The sequence below is a fragment of the Haliotis asinina genome, chromosome 3, assembly GCF_037392515.1.
Source record: "Haliotis asinina isolate JCU_RB_2024 chromosome 3, JCU_Hal_asi_v2, whole genome shotgun sequence".
NCBI lineage: Eukaryota > Metazoa > Mollusca > Gastropoda > Lepetellida > Haliotidae > Haliotis > Haliotis asinina.
In genome coordinates, this window is record NC_090282.1 from 40,532,549 (window position 1) to 40,550,452 (window position 17,904).

Consider the following 17,904-nt stretch of genomic DNA (forward strand, 5'->3'; position numbering starts at 1 on the left):
GTTACAAGTTCCTGTTTGGGGGAAGGGGGGGAAATTATTGGATGTAGAATCCAGCCTGACCTGACCCATTGCTGTTTCCGTCAGATTCTGTAAGCAATTAGCATGGGTCAGGATAAGGAAAAATATGTAATTTTCCATATACATTTTCAAAATGTAATTTTCTGAATAAAATTGATATTTTATGCTTATCCTGACTCATGACAAAAGCCCGCCCCGCACAGGCACGCTGAATTCCTATATTCTCTATCTATATACAAGGAGAGAGTAACAAGCATGGCCGGTCACGATGCCTAGGGCGGGGGAAAAGGGAGGCTACACATGGGTGAGTGTATTTTACGTCCGTGTCTTTCTAGAAGGGAAGTTCAAGGGATTTCAGGTGTTTCACTACCTTCGCCTGGGAACAGGAGATAAGCAGTTAGCATGAGTCAGGATAAGTATAAAATATCAATTTTATTCCGAAAATTACATTTTGAAAATGTATATGGAATTCTGTAGATAGTGGTTCCAAATGAGAAATAACTGCATTCAGTGTTTATATTTGTCTTATCTCTTGGTATGCACTTTGCCGCCGCAGAATTTATTTTTCTACATTTGTCACAAAATTTCCTCATCAAAGTGGAACGATTATTCTTGCCCGTCATGTGACTGTCCTGGGCACTTTGCATGCTTGACAGGGATGATTGACATGTCCTGGAATGGCAGCAATGGGGAGCGGTCAGGTGTGAGAGAAGCAAGAAGATGTGATTCAACTAGCCTACAGCATGCTTCCAGGTCATGGTTGATGTAAGAGAGAGTAGTGCATACCGTGAGATAGGATAAATATATGGATATTCAATTTGTAGTTGAATTTCCAATTCCTAGACATGCCTTCAATTCTTTTGCGTCTCAGTGGAATTGCTGTGCCTTTTTTTTTATGTGTATTTAGCGTTTATGCACGTATGATGCACCCATATTGTCTGTGTATTTGTGGTTTGTAATAGACGTTCCAGTCGGATCAGTGACCATGAGCAGCGAGTGAAAGCAGAACAGATACGCCAGGAGAACCGGCGCCTAGTAAAGGAGGTCCAGGAGGGGAAGCAGAAAGGGGGCATACAGCCTGCAGATCAGGCGGACACCACTCCCACAGACATCATGCCCACAGACACAAACAATGCCGTGAGCAAGGTAGGGTAACATTTAGTGCCAAGACAGCCAAATTTACCTTACTGTTCCATATGTCAATACATCCTTGGGACATCAATAATGCAGGTGATAGATTCTACCTTTTCAAGAAACATATCATGTGTGTCTTTAGGGGATATCTTTCTTCAGTGGATAGAAAGATCTCATCATACAGTACTGTATTGCTTTATAACCCAGTAGCTTTATTTCAGCAGTCGTATAAGATTTGTCATTTATGTCACATAATCACACGGAAAAGCTGCATCCATATCACTACCATCCTCGACATCTCCAGGGTATACGTTCTGATAAGTCTCCACTATACCCTGGACGCATCTACGGCTCTGCCAGATAAATTTATTACCTCCCTTGACTGTCTTTTGATCCAGTCAGGTGTCAGGGAAGTTGAGCGAACCAATCACAACTCACTTTCATTTTTTGAATTATCTAACCGATTGTACTTGGCAACAGAAACGATGCAGAGGTTCTCTGGAAGAGGTAGAAGGCGTTCTTGCATATGTTGTTTTAAGGTTTCGGACCTGTCAATTTGTATGATTTCCCTAAAATCTTGGACGCACTGCGAGCAAACCCTCGCAGTTGTGACCGCTACCTTTGTTGACACTGGCAAGCTCGGTTATAACGGCGGCCTAGCTGATTGGCTACTGTCAGAAGGCGGAGCCAGCAAAGGGAGGTAATAAATTTATCGGGCAGAGCCTTAGATGCGTCTAGGGTATAGTGGAGAGTTATCGGAACGTATACCCTGGAGATATCGAGGATGTATCACTACATGCAATTATTATTATTACATAGAGCATAGGCACACAATAGCGCAAATGGGTTGTGCAGCATAGAGAATTTGACAAGTCTTCGTATATGCAAGCGAAGCGAGCAAAGGTTGGCAGCATACTTTCCTCGCTTCGGATCGAAACATATTTTTCATGTCAAAATAAAATATGGCCACCATCAAAGGTACACTTCCATTCCCTCACTTGGCTGTGCTCTTTCATTTCTTACCCCATGTTTAGTAATTACTCACGTGAAATATGTTTTGTTCAACATTTTAAGCGCCACTCGTGGTATTCAGATCGTTCTTCACCTCCATTACCCCTGCCAGCTTCCGGTTGAACGGAGTGACGGAACAAGAATAAGCAGAAATTAGAAAAAAATATCATATTGCCTAATTTTATCATGAACCTGTTGGAGTTTATTTGTCTTATCTGTCATCGCTATTGGTAAAAGTTTCATAACATTTATCCTACATATAAACACTTCTGGCACAATGGGCGAATGAAGCAGGGGAGGTAACTGGACATATTCCATATAGAATAATACCCTCCTGTACTTCAGTCTGTTCATCTGATTCAATTATTTACAGACCACATCCATATAGTTACACTATTACTATATAGTTACACTATTACTGAGAGTGGCCCTAAACAACAAACCAAAAACCAACTAATCTTGATGTATTCTTTGTAGCCGAGTCCAAGTCCAAAAAATGTTGTGAAAGAAGATAAGGGTGAAGACGAGGAAGCAGAGGACGATTCAGGTGGAGGGACGCCCCCTGTGGACAACCCAGCTCAGAGACGGAGGGGGAGACCACAAACACTTAGCAGTAGGATCATCACACGCAGGGTTGGACGAGGAGCAACCAGCAAGACTGAAGAGAGTGAACAGGAAGAGGATCCAGTTCAAGTTACACCGATCAGAGGTCGTGGTCGGGGCAGAGGGAGGGGCAGGGGAAGAGGAAGGGGCAGGGGGCGTGGCAGGGGTCAAAGTCAAAATCAGGAAGAAATGCAGGTTGAAGAGACTAAACCAGGACGGGGAAAGAGAGGTCGAGGTGCAGGAAAGCTGGCAGAGGATGTTGGTGAAGAAGAAGAAGAGACAACACCGCGTAGAGGAGGTCGGAGGAAAGTCAAAGACAAAACGGAAGAAGTTACGGAAAAGGAAGATAATAACATGCCGGTTAGGGGGAAAAAGGGGAAGAAGAAAGCAGCCAAGCAAGAGGAAGAAGAATCTGTTGAAGATGCAGTTAGTCAAGAAGAAAGTAAACAAGAAGAAATTGGTGAAGAGGAGAAAGTAAAGGAAACAAAAGGGAGAAGAGGGAGGAAGGTAGCAGTGAAGGACATCGAGGTGCAAGCTGATATTGAAGAGGAGCCAGAGAAGGTGGAAACACCTAAGAAGACCAGGAAAGGGAAAGGGAAGGGAAAGAAGGAGGCTGTGAAAACTGAGGAAGAGGTTACGCCTAAAGGAAAGAGAAAGGGAACAAAAAGTGGTGCATCACAAATTGCTTCTCCTGCAGTGAAGGATGAAGAGAAAACTGAAGAACCTCCAGAATCAGAAAGTAAGGAAGAGAAACAGACAGTGGTTGATAGCATAGTGAAGGAAGAAGAAGAGCAGAGTAAGGATGAAACTGTTAATGAGAAGGAAAAGCAAGACTCCATCAATGATGACATCAAGGAAATATTCGGAAGTGATGAGGAGGACATGCAGTCAGAAGACAATGAGAAGAAGGACGTTGAGGAAGAAGGGGAAGGGGAGAAGAAGGAGGAGAAGGTCAAGAAGAAGAAGAGAAAAAAGAGGAAGGAGTCAGAAGAAGGGGGAAAGCCTAAGAGGAAGAAGAGTCGAGAGGACAGCAAGGATTCTGTGAAGCGAGAAAGGCGAGACAGCAAGAAGGTAGGATAATAAGTGCACGCGGTGTCTTGTTTTGTGAACATTTAATGGTTATATGATTTCTGTTACTCCAGTAGTTGGACTTACAGGTATCATTAATCCCATACTTTTATTTTGATTTGCTACTGTTATTACTCTCACAGGTCAGCTTACAAGTCGTTTCTCCAGCAGTGTTACACTGGCTTCAGACTATCACATTATTATGGTTTTACACTTACTTATAACTGGTGTAGAGCTGTAACTTTCATTAATCTCAAACTTTGAACTTCCACTACAGCTGATATGACTCTAGCTTAACATTTAAGGCCAGGGTCCAAACACAGATGGGGTGGGGCCTCTTTGCGTAGTCAGAGCTGTCTTTTGATACAAAGCAAGGTAGTATACAAGTACATTCAATGAAATGTCACAACATTGACTCACCTGTTCGTGCTGATATTAAGTCATAGTATAAAGAAGTATGTTATTTTGAAAATATATTTCCCATTTTCAAATCCAGATTTGAATTTCCCACTGTGTCATTTGGGTGGCCAGAGGAGGTGTGTTTCCATAGAAACATGCCTATGAATATTTCAGACAGGCTGGGAAAATGCCCCTCTCCCCAACTTCCCTGATCACCTGCTGCACAGTGTTAGGAGTGTACACTTATCTCATGCTGACATCTCTTTGCTGAAGATTTTATATTCAGAAATCATTAAAATTTGATGTGTGATATATTCTAATCAGATTAATCTCTTAAGTCATCAAAATATGTAGTGAAAGAATTGTTGGACATTTACCATGTATTTACTATAAGACACATGTTTATACAAGTGGTAAATTCCAAGGTTAACCTTTGATATCGCGAGACACCCATAGCCCTTACAGTCCTGTCACTCATGGGCTACACTGCTGGGGAGTAGCCAGTGGGAGACGAACTGGAAACCATGGGCTTTTGGGAGGTTTGGACCCCAACCTTTAACTTAAGGCTGGTACAGCAGTGTACTGCAAATCAGACCTTCTTCAATTCTTCATACAAAGCTACGTCAGATCCTCTGTAGGATCCTCTTTGGAGTATTTTAACCCAGTGTCTAACATATAGGAGATTTGAGATTCATCTACCCTCACGTGTGTAGAGTTTGACTGAAACATTAGATTTCAACATTTTTTACTTAAACTTTGGTAAGAATATGTTTGACAATCGAGGACACAGATGTGACATGCTTAAACTGATGATAATACTTGAAGGTAGTGAATTCAGAAAGAATGGTGTTGTGGAAGGGATCAGTTAGTTATTATCATGTCCTTGTTGTAGAGTGAAAAGGATTCTGATGAAGAGATGACTCCACAGAAAGGAAAGAAAGATAGAAAGGTGTGTTGTTTGTCATGTATTTACCGCTATTGTTGTAGAGCATGTGTATATTTATGATGCTTGTATAGCTTGGAATGGCAGTGTTTCTGTATTATATTTTGTGTTGTATCTTTAGTGTAAATGATACTTAGCGTGTGTCACAATGCGCTTAGGTGACCAGGAGGCTTAAGGGCAGCAGTTAGCGGTGCAGTTTCTTTTGTAACTTAGCTATGCCTGGATTCGCTGTTTATTGTGTTTGAATCCCAAATTAGTCCAATTCTGTTAGGACCAAGCTGATGCTTGTGGAGTCCATCTGCATGATCTTTATCTGGACATCTGGTTGTTCATACTGTATATTGCATTAGAAAAGTATTTAGATTCATGTGTACTGTACTGGCATCTTGAAGTAATGTGTCATTTTTCTATTCAGGACCAGAAGGGAGAAGAGGGTAAGCACTCAAAGAAGAGTAGGGGATCGAAGGAGGAAGACCTTGATATTGATATGTCTGAATTTGGCCGCTACCCATCCAAGAACCCTGACAGTAGTCACAAGGCCCAGAGGCGCAAGTCCCACAAACTCTCAGAGTCCGAAGTATTCCTGGATCCAACAATGACTGATTTATTCAAACCAGATGCTCTCATTCGACACGAAGGTGCTGTAAAGAAGGAAGACCTTGAAAAGAAGGACGATCAAGAACTTGATGATGGGTCAAAGGTCAAAGAGGCAAATGAGGTCAAAACTGAAGAGGTCAAGGATGTTGTCACTGAAGATGGTACAGAAGATGGTAAGGAAACAGTGCAGATGGAAGTAACACCTGTGAAAGAAGAAACTAAGTCTGAACCTAAAACTGAAGACATAAAGGATGGTGAAAGTTCACAGGTTATAAGCGCCAAAGGTGAAAAAAGTTCAGTGAATCCAAGCAGCATTGTTAAAACAGAAGGGTCAGGGTCAGAAGTGAAGGTCAAACACAGACGACGCACAGACAGTGAGAAGAGTGACAAACAGAGAGTAAAGAAGAGAGAACGGAGGAAGAAATTGTTTGGAACAGACATTGATGGTGGAAGTGGTAAGCAGTGTTTCCGTGTGCCATTATTTACTGGTATTTTACTGATAAGTTAGTTGGCTATTTGACTAGTGGTGGTAATCATACATTAAAATCAACTGACTCTATGGTCTCATCACAGTGGAAAAATATGATGGAAATCCCTCTGATCTATATATAGAAGTCACCAAAGTAACTTTGACATGCCAATGTTTGAGAATTCTGATTGGCTGAGAAATCGATTCTCAACAACTCACATCCTCTCTGTCAGGTGAATAGATATGAGCGGATTACATTCTGGCTTTCAAAGCACATGTCAATGGCAGCTCTTTTTGTTAGGGGTCAAGCTCATTTGCTGAAATGTAAGGCTGTTGAAAGTGAGGAAGCAACTGGTGACATTAGTTAGCAATGAAAACAGATTCAACCAGTCACAGTGATAAGAGGAAAGTGAAGCAGTTTGATGAGGACTGGTTTCACGAATTTCGATGGTTACGTACCAAGACGGTTAGATATGGGGCTTCAAATGTTTCACAAAATATGTGAAGCAGCTGTGAAATTGACTGGATTTCCTTGTGGGTGCATTTCCAACAATCAGCTTGGAGAGACCACTGTGACAGCAGTAGTCCTCATTAGGCTGTTTTCGTTTTATGTTTTTTGTGATTTTATTTTATCAAGTTCAGGTTATAGTACAGTAACGCTGAAAATTGTAACATACTGAAAAAAAATAATTGCTGTTGGTTACCTTAAGTGGCGGTTTGAAAAGTTAGTGGAAACACCAAGTAAGTACTGAAGCTGATCTATTTGTACATGTCAAACAGGGTTAGTTTTCAACTGATGATTAGCTCATGTTTCCAAGACCAGGGACTTGTGACTTCACATAGTTTAACAGGTACTCTCAATACCCGGAAAGGAGAACCCATAAACAAACATTCAGTGGTTAGAATTATGAAATGAACCTTATGTGCTTCAAATCTGAGACATATTGTCATAGATTTTGTCACCATGATATTTAACATGGAAACATTTTAGCATTGGTTTCAAATGTTAAAGTTACAGGTTGTCAATGAAAGGCCATTTAAAGAAAGTCGTGTGCAAGGCAAATATTTATTTGTGACATGACTGCTTGTATGTGAAATATGTTTATGTGACATGTTAAAAAATCCCATTGCCCGACTCTCGGGACAAGTCAGTTTTCCTTCTGACAGTCAAGTAGTCATATCTTACTTGTCCACTGGCTACTAGATAATTTCTGCTTATGGTTCCAAACTCCAAAAAAAACCCCATGGATATAATTTCATATGTGCTCAGAATGTAGCTACATATATTTAATTTCACAATGATAATTGAGTAGAGTTATCTTTCTTTGCTATTTATCACTTCTCGATGAATGGTCCAGTAAACTTCAACATCAAATACCATGTTGATATATTCTTTCATAATTACGTCGTCATGATTATGTCATACAATTAGAGCAAGAGGAAAATTAGTCAGGACAAGTTACTTTCTTAAACTTAAAGTTTTTTGATAAGCCCAGTGACAAGTGGCTTTTAAAATAAATTTGAACCCCTATATGATTTGATACCTCTAAATAAACAGTAATTTGGGATTTTCTTCAAGTTTGAGTTGAAGTTCTGTGTTGTCTAGCCGGTTTTACTTTTGATATGACGTTGTTCTGGCATACATAGTGATGATACTGAAGAGACGCGTAAACATTCCTTTACAGATAGTGAGGGTGGGAACTTGAGCTATGAAGATGATGAGAACGACTCTGACTGGGACCCGAGCACCGACCCCAACACTCTGTACTGTATCTGTAGGAAGCCACATGGGAAGAGGTGGGTCATGGTGTCCTGGACAGATACTTCTGGCAACAAGTAACCCACTAAACTACTGGTACTTTGTTCTTTTGAACAATGTTCACTAGCATACTCTGCAAAGAGTTAGAAAGTAATGTCTTACCTTAATGATGTGAAGTGTTTTGTGAGAAGAGATCTAATGCTGCTATAATACTCCAGGTTCATGATCTGCTGTGACATGTGTGGCGAATGGTTCCATGGCAGCTGTGTTGGCATTAGCAAGGAGCAGGGCAAGGAGATGGAGAAGAAGAACGAGGAATACAAGTGTTCAGCCTGCATAGGTACTGGTGTTTCATTTACAGGTCATCGCATAGGAACTTGTATTAGTGTTGAAGAGACCTGCATGGGTACTTATCTTAGTTAACATGAGGCTTCATAGGTGCTTGTGTTGGTTAACAGATCGTTGCATGGGTACTTATCTTAGTTAACATGAGGCTTCATAGGTACTTGTGTTGGTTAACAGATCGTTGCATGGGTACTTATCTTAGTTAACATGAGGCTTCATAGGTACTTGTGTTGGTTAACAGATCGTTGCATGGGTACTTATCTTAGTTAACATGAGGCTTCATAGGTACTTGTGTTGGTTAACAGATCGTTGCATGGGTACTTATCTTAGTTAACATGAGGCTTCATAGGTACTTGTGTTGGTTAACAGATCGTTGCATGGGTACTTATCTTAGTTAACATGAGGCTTCATAGGTACTTGTGTTGGTTAACAGATCGTTGCATGGGTACTTATCTTAGTTAACATGAGGCTTCATAGGTGCTTGTGTTGGTTAACAGATCGTTGCATGGGTACTTATCTTAGTTAACATGAGGCTTCATAGGTGCTTGTGTTGGTTAACAGATCGTTGCATGGGTACTTTTGTTAAGTTCTCATATGGTTTTGCCTGCGTTTATGCATCCTCGATATCTCCAGATCCGATGGATCTCCACTATACCTTGTATGCATCTATGTCTCAGCCCGATAAATTTATTACCTCTCTTGGCTGGCTTTTAACCAAAGAGGTGTCTATGCTAGGAAGTTGAGCGAACCAATCACAACTCTCTTTTGCTTTTTAAATGATCTTACCGATTAAACTTGGTAATACAAACTATGCAGAGGTTCTCTGAAAGAGGTAGAGGGAGTTGGTGATTGCTGATTGGCTACTGTGAGAATGTGGAGACAGCAAAGGGAGGTAGTAATCTGTATATGCATCCAGGGTATAGTGGAGATTTATTGGACCGTATACCCTGGAGATATCGAGGATGGCATTTGTGTTGCATTTATCAATGGCTGTATGGTTACACTTACCAATGGCAACATGTGTTTTGCCTGCTGTTGTGTCACATGTACTGATGACTGCATGTGTTTTGCTTGCTGTTGTGTCACATGTACTGATGGCTGCATGGGTTTTGCTTGCTGTTGTGTCACATGTACTGATGGCTGCATGGGTTTTGCTTGCTGTTGTGTCACATGTACTGATGGCTGCAGGGGTTTTGCTTGCTGTTGTGTCACATGTACTGATGGCTGCATGGGTTTTGCTTGCTGTTGTGTCACATGTACTGATGGCTGCAGGGGTTTTGCCTGCTGTTGTGTCACATGTACTGATGGCAGCATGAGTTATACTTGCTGTTGTGTCACATTTACTGATGGCTGCAAGGCCTCTGCCTACAATTGTGTCACATTTACTGATGGCAGCATGGGTTTTGTCTGCAGTTGTTACATTTACTGATGGCTGCAAGGCCTCTGCCTACAGTTATGTCACGTTTACTGATGGCTGCAAGGCCTCTGCCTACTGTTGTGTCACATTTACTGATGGCAGCATGGGTTTTGCTGACAGTTGTTACATTTACTGATGGCTGCATGGCTTCTGCCTACAGTTCTGTCACATTTACTGATGGCTGCATGGCTTCTGCCTACAGTTGTGTCACATTTACTGATGGCAGCATGGGTTTTGCTGACAGTTGTGTCACATTTACTGATGGCAGCATGGGTTTTGTCTGCAGTTGTGTCACATTTACTGATGGCTGCATGGCTTCTGCCTACAGTTATATCACGTTTACTGATGGCTGCATGGCTTCTGCCTACAGTTCTGTCACATTTACTGATGGCTGCATGGCTTCTGCCTACAGTTGTGTCACATTTACTGATGGCAGCGTGGGTTTTGCTGACAGGTGTGTCACATTTACTGATGGCAGCATGGCTTCTGCCTACAGTTGTGTCACATTTACTGATGGCAGCATGGGTTTTGTCTGCTGTTGTGTCACATTTACTGATGGCTGCATGGCCTCTGCCTACAGTTGTGTCACATTTACTGATGGCAGCATGGGTTTTGTCTGCAGTTGTGTCACATTTACTGATGGCTGCATGGGTTCTGCCTACAGTTATGTCACGTTTACTGATGGCTGCAAGGCCTCTGCCTACAGTTGTGTCACATTTACTGATGGCAGCATGGGTTTTGTCTGCAGTTGTGTCACATTTACTGATGGCTGCATGGGTTTTGCCAACAGTTGTGTTACATTTACTGATGGCAGCATGGGCTTTGTCTGCAGTTGTGTCACATTTACTGATGACTGCATGGCCTCTGCCTGCTGGTCTGTCAAAATTGCTGATGGCTGGTTGAGTTCTGCCTGCTGTTGTGTTATATTTACAGATGACTGTATGGGTTCTTCTGTTAGGATCACAGATGGCTGCATAGGTGTTGCCTGATTGAGCTCCTGTAAACTATGCCATCATTGAGATAACAAAACTGGATTGGTTGTCAAACTTGATGATTTTCTTGCCATTATACTCAAATTACTCATAATATTGACCAATGAGGTGCCTGGGCCAGAGTATATTGCCCATTGTTATGTCTGACCAACAGCATACGAACAGGATCAGTCTCTAAGGCATTGTTTCATGCTATGTGAAAGCTATGTTTGATTGCATGCTTACAATTGTACTGATTTAAGGATAAATATTGACATATGCCATTTCCTGTTTCAGAGAAAGCTAAAATAGCAGCAAAAGCAGGATTAAAGAAGGTATGTGAAAGACATTCCATGATGTGAGTGATCTTATGTACATGTCATGTTCTGTCTGAGCTGGACTTGGCTGGTTTCATGCTTAAATGCCATTTTATCTCAGGCAGTATGTCCTAGAGTGTGAAAGTGTATCACACCCTTTCTTGTAATTGCTTTCTTGTTTTACATTGGCATGCTTGAGTAGGCAGCATGTTTGGGTTTATTCATCACAAACTTCCCTTTCGAGAATTAGGATTACAATATTGATAAGACCTGCATTGTGGTCCTGCAGATCATATAGCTGGACCCATGAAGATCCGGGACAGAATTGGTTTTCAGCAACCATACTTGTCATAAGAGGTGACTAATGGGATCGGGTGGTCAGGCTTGCTGATTTGTTGACACACATCATTGTATTCCATTTGCGTAGATCAGTACTCATGCTGTTGATCACTGGATTGTCTGGTCCAGACTTGATTATTTACAGACAGAATCCATATAGCTGGAATATTGCTGACTGCTGCATTAAGCCACAACCAACCATGTAACTATGGTCTGCATGTATGATACCATGGTTACAGTAACATGTTTAGGGGAGAGTTGGGGAATCTCCATGCAGTCCAGTGACAGTGTAACAATATTGTGTATATATGTTTTACAGAAACCTGAAGGGAAAGTGGTGGACACCTCCAAACCTGTTGGGAAGCCCACCACCTCCACACCGAACAAGGAATTGGTTGACAAGAAGAAGGGACACAAGAAACCATCGGTACACAAATGCCTATTTTCATAACAACTAAATGATGTTGTGTCATAATTATTTTCTTCTTCTTATTTTCCTTTGGTATCAGGAGGGTATGTTGTTGTTCCTTTGGTATGTTGTTGAATCTTATGTTTTCAAATGCCATTTTGAGCAGGAATTGTTCCCTTGTGTTGTAACAAGGGCTGTGGCATCACAGTCTCTGTAAACTATCAAATGATGGCTTGTGTTTAAGGTGAAGTTGCTTTAAGTAGTCAGTAACATGTTTTCAGCCGCAATAATCAAGAAAACAACTGGTTTTCTTAAGCATCTTAACCAATAACATGAATATACATTTGCGGATCACAGTGTTTATATATATACTTGATCTGCAGGGTTCTGTAAAGTTTGTGAAGTGTGTGCGGATGGACTGTCGGCGGGAGGCTCGGCCAGGCTCGGTGTACTGTAGTGATGAGTGTATCCAGCACCATGCACGCGAGTCACTCCGACTGCTCAGGAAGGAGAGGGATAGAAATGCAGGCAGGGTGAGTACATGCCTCCAATACCTTGTTACCATGGAGACTAGCTGGCCATTTGTGATTTTGTGAATTTAGCACAAGTTGTGTGCATGCTGTCTTCCAGTAAATAATGTTTTCTACCAAATATAACTTTTGAAGATTAATGGTTTTAATAAGCGATCATGATATTACTATTCTGTATGCCCTATTGCCAATACTGTAAACCTTTGAGAATGACTTAAGCTCATTCTTGAAATGATTCGGACATGGAATATCCAAAGTAACCAAAACAATTTTGTATGACTCCAGCAGGAGGAAAGATATTGTGGAAATATAATATTATTAATCTTTATTATTAATTATTACTGTTGAAGATACAAAGTCAAAATGTGATTTTGATGAAATTGTCCATTGATATATGTCCATTGAACTCATAGTGCCAAAGCTGTGACGGCTAGTCATATAGATTGACCCAATATAAAATATGCATAAGAGAGGATATCAGCTTGCCAGGGTAATGTTTGAACATGTTTGCACACTGTTCTAAGTGTTTGATCATGATTGTAGCCAGACTATGTGAAGTCTCCAGTTCGGCCGGGCCAGGAAAAAGTGGTGGTGTTGGAGCGACGTTCAGGTCGCCTTCTCATGGGGAACAACGCGCCAACAGAACAGAACCTGGAGATGTGGCTGTCGGACCATCAAACGTTTGAGGTTCTCCGTCCAGGAGTCATGGCCAGCAAGTTCTACGGAGCTCGTAAGTTAACATCATGGCAAAGTTGTTTACTGATTGATACCGATTAATGTGTGCTCATTTTTACATCACTGAAACATGTAATTTTTCCTTATCCTGACTCATGCTTATTATGCTTATCTCCTCCCTCTATGCGAAGATAGTGGAACACTTGAACTCCTTTGTAGTTTCCTTCTCTTTGAAGTGGTTGTACAATACACTCACCCACCAGAAGCCTCCCATTCCCGCCATTATAGTCACAGGACCAGCAATATTTGCCACTCTCTCCTTCACTGCCTGACAAGGACAGTTGGAGGCACACTTGGGTCCTGATAGAGTGATAAGATTTTGCTTAAATTTTGGCCCTGTAATCTAAATTATGTCGAATTCGGGTTTTGGATTGTAATTACTATCGTCATTATGTCAAATTATAGTTGAAATTTATAAATTTTCCTCCCTGTTTTACACAAATCTTGACCCAATTGTTGATTCGCTTGTAGTATGTCCTTCATGCAAACCCATTTGTTCTTACACTGTTAGCTCTGAACTTTGCAAGAATTTGTCTGATTCCGAGTTTGCATTATATTTATATTCTGTTCAAAGAGGTGCGAAGGACAAACATCGTTGGCTCTCGCTTGTCATGTCTAAATTGGTTGATTCTGCATCTTGTAACTGCATGTTGTTAACAGCTGACATTCAGCATTTTAGTGATCAGCCAAACATACCCAAGGGTCATGGGTGAGATACCAGCGAGTCTTCATCTATATCTCAGAAGAGGACGTCATCAGAATTGGATCATCTCAACCTAAAACGTTGAAGTCTTCAAAAACAAGACCTGCACCGAAACAACTTCAGCAATGAGATCGTCCCTCCTGACGAATGTCACATCTCTGACAAACCTCCACTACTGCTCACGGTAGAGATCGTCAGCACGCAGGATCATTGTCTGCCAGACCTTCATCAACTACATCATCTACTATGCTGTATCCTTCATACGATGAACTTGATGGATCACTGTTTTGAAGAGGAATGGAAACGCCAGTCTGCAGCTACAAGTACAGTTGCCCCTCATGACTGTTCATCGGCTGCAATAGATTCTGTCAGTTGGAGAAGAGGCATCGTATGCACACACACATTTATGGAAATCAGTCCCATTGGCTGTATCCTGACGTTGCCATATGGATGATGTTCCTCCCATCGACTCGCACTCATAGATCTCACTACAGCAGCAAGCGTTCACTGTCTGCATCCCCCTTAATTGGAGACGCTGCATCATTTGTTGTCTTCGTAAGATATGGACTCGCATAGGAAAGAGTGAAGGCACTCACGAAAGGTAGTCGCTCCAGGAATACACACAGACAGGAGGACCACGATGATGCTCGCTGCATGGACGTCGTTCCCCACTCATGCATGCACTCGCAGAAGGATGGAGATGGATGTCATCGCTGTCTATCACTGGAGGAAGCCCTCTTCTCAGACTCAGAGATTACATTGTGGGTCATGAACAGTTTGGTCTAAGTCTTACCATCGAAGGACTCCAGTGAGGCCCTATATGAGAGTAACGAGGACATCGACACTTTGATTCCACCGATTGCGCCAGTATTTACCATCCCCGAAACTTTGTCTACCCCCCTTCAGATGTCGACTAAGTATCAGCAACAACAGATTGCTTCAGCACTTGTCGATTCCCACTCCATCATGTGGAGCCTTTTGTGAAAGTGTCCAGAGTAGATGAATCATACAAGCTCGCGGAGCATAAGCGACTGACTCAACTGGATACAGCCACTTGGCGTACCTTCTTTGGACTGATCCATTTCAGGGCTATCAGTGAGGCTCTCATCTCCAACATCAGCAACCTGGAGAATGAAGAAGAAAGGGTGATCCTCTCTGCACTTATCACCCATCAACAATTCATTTCAGAGCATCTAGCCTCGACATCTGTGGGATTCAATTTACTATGCCGGCAAGGTCTACTATTGGCATCATCTTGGGGTGACAGCTTTAATAAACCCTTGTATTGAGCACCCTGGTCAGCATCCACAGTATTTGATGGCAGAATTGATGACATCGTTAAATCTGTTACTCGGGACTCCAGGGAAGTAATGATGATAAAGTCAAAGACCTCAAGCAGAATTCTCAGCATTACTCCAGCAAGTCAAAGTTTTCCGGAGTCCAGAGTGCAAGAGAGTACAATGCTCGCAGCGTCAGGGACTCTTCTTGTCGCTCAACCAGAGTAAACAGTAAACAGGTGCTCCCGTGAAACAGGAGGCGCAGGAGGCAGCCAGGGGCGCTGAAAGGGGACCGTGCTGAAGATCAGGTTCTGAACGACTGGAGCCTTCCACTCACAGCCTTGTAGCACAACCTTCATGAGTGGGTGGACATCTACTCGAAGAACTGGGGACTTCTCAATGACAATTACATCATGAGCATCCACCGAGATGGTTACAAGATCCCACTACAGGCAAAATCACCGCTTACAAGAGGCCGAGTATACCAGGGATTGAGACAAGCTAGCTGACACCATATCATCTCTATAGAGAAAGGTGCAGTTTGAAAACTACACCTGGATTGTCTAACACCAGCATAATACCCAAACTTTCTGGCACCCAAGCAAAACTCAAAGGAAAAGTTTCGACTTGTATACAACATGAAGTAGTTCAACAAGGATTATCTACTGAAGCCAGCATGGTTCAGAATGATCCATCTACCCCAAATGCAGCATTTCATCCGTCAAGCGGATTTTCTAGCCAGCATCGACCTACAAGATGCCTACCTGCACATTGCAATACATCCGAATTCAAGGAAATATTTGCGCTTCCTGTTCGACAGTCAGTACTGCCAGTGGATGGTTCTACCGTTTGGAATATCTTGGCTATTTACTCTGGTCACCAAGCCAATAGTCACCTACCTACATAAGCAGGGACTTCACAGTGCCTTTTACCTGGATGATGGCATTCAAGCACATCACCAGACAAGTCAACACAGACTACAGTGAGGCTTTGCTATCAGGCTGCTAACTCAACTAGGATGGCATGTGAGTCTGCTGAAATCAGAATTAGAGCCATGTGATTCATTTCATCACTCCATTGAAACACATCATCTGTGGTTCCTGGTTCAGCACTTCAACATGATGGATCAGATTGCCCTGCCAGCAACTTGAGGGCATATCTATTATGATGGACTCACCGATGGAATGTCTGCACAGGGACCTATTTACTGGAGCTGGTCTACGATAACCATCTCTACATAGATGCATCACTACAAGGTTGGGATGCTCAGCTTAACAATGAGGTAGCGGAAGGAATCTGGACGAGCAACAAACGCATTCACCATATCAACCACTTTGAGATGAAACCCTCACACACTGCTACAGCTGACCTTTCAAATCTTTGGCATCGTCAGTGACTTGAACCTCTACATAAAGGCATGTCACATCCCAGGTACATGCAATGTAATGGCCAATGTGCTGTCATGCCCTCTACAACCATCTCCAACGGAATGGAGGCTACATTGAAAGGTGTTTCGAATCATCAGTCAGACATTTGGATTTCCGCAAATAGACATATTTTCCACAAGGTTCAACAAGTAGATACCAACATTCTTATCTCCAGTACTGGATCCGTTAGCATTGGCAACAGAAACACTCAGCATCTCATGGGAAGGACTGAATGCTAACGCATTCCCCGCTCCAGTACCAATACCGAAAGTCATCAGGAAGATAAAGCAGGTTCAACTCATTTTGGTCGTGCCTAACTTGCCAGCAAGAGATTGGTTTCCAGTACTCATTGAAGAACTAGGACAACCAACAAGGCAACTAACAGAATGGAAGAATCTACTTGTCCATCTGCACACCAAACAAGCATGTGGCAACCTAACATCATTCCAGCTTCATGTATGGATCGCATCAAAGCCTGCTTAAAACATCGAGGATGTTCTGATAGTGTAGCGAAGGCAGTCACCTTAGCTCTATGTAAGTCTACCTGCACATTAGGCGACAATAAATGGATGCGGTTTGAAACATATGCCAGAAGGAAAGGCTTCACTGCAATGAAGGCCACACATTCTCAAACAGCAGATTACTTATGTCATCTACAACATACCAGAGGACTGAAAGGTTCTACATCCTTGACATACTTGGCAGCACTCAGCTGTGTTATCACCATGAAAAGTACCTGAACTACTTTCCTTACTACACTCGTTCAAGCTGGAAGACCAACAACACATGTGGAAGGTCCAGCTTGGGACTTGAATGTCGTACTACAGTACCTCATGAGTGATGTCTATGAGCCACTGAACTGGACATCGCTTGAATTATGGACACAGAAAACACTGCCTACACTACCACTGACACTGTCTCGTGCACTCACCACTGATATTTTCCACTACATACCACAGACACTGACACTACACTGTCACTGACAGTTTCACTCACTTGTTGAGACCACGACACACTATAGAGCATAATGGTGCGCACATCTTACACAGGCTATGGTGAGTGATTATGACCATGTTCTCATAATGAAGATACTTGTACATGAAGAAGGGTCTCGACTGATCATGAATGGAAATCTTGACATCCAGTTGCATGACACTGGCAGGACACTAGCTGATCTATATATCATTACGTTCCAGTCAACGAATGCTTCAAGAGAAGACAAGTTAAACTGGATGTGATCTCGCAGATGAATTTTGGAAGAACAGGGCTGAACTATCACTATCACGGGGGTAGCACTGGACATACTTATATGGCAGTCAACAGAATCCAGCATTGCCTGACCCACCGCTGTTTCTGTTGGATTCTTTAAGCATAATAAGCATGAGTTAGGCTAATGAAATATATGTAATTTTCTGAATAAAATTGATATCTTA

At 42.2% G+C, this 17,904-nt stretch overlaps 1 protein-coding gene across 3 annotated transcripts in view; it reads left to right on the forward strand.

Annotated features, from left to right (window-relative positions):
• LOC137278005 (PHD finger protein 3-like) overlaps window positions 1-17,904 on the forward strand; it is a 63,932-nt gene that overhangs the window by 25,068 nt on the left and 20,960 nt on the right. For 2 of the 3 annotated variants that reach the window (XR_010956637.1, XM_067810035.1), the window contains exons 5-14: window positions 981-1,164; window positions 2,641-3,837; window positions 5,126-5,182; window positions 5,592-6,228; window positions 7,928-8,039; window positions 8,220-8,362; window positions 11,032-11,069; window positions 11,710-11,817; window positions 12,183-12,332; window positions 12,873-13,059. Coding sequence is in view for 2 of the 3 variants with exons in the window: in XM_067810035.1 (XP_067666136.1) it covers window positions 981-1,164; window positions 2,641-3,837; window positions 5,126-5,182; window positions 5,592-6,228; window positions 7,928-8,039; window positions 8,220-8,362; window positions 11,032-11,069; window positions 11,710-11,817; window positions 12,183-12,332; window positions 12,873-13,059 (2,813 nt within the window). In the remaining variant the exon portion in view is untranslated. The remainder of the gene's footprint in view (window positions 1-980; window positions 1,165-2,640; window positions 3,838-5,125; window positions 5,183-5,591; window positions 6,229-7,927; window positions 8,040-8,219; window positions 8,363-11,031; window positions 11,070-11,709; window positions 11,818-12,182; window positions 12,333-12,872; window positions 13,060-17,904) is intronic. The other variant, XM_067810037.1, reaches the window with a different exon arrangement.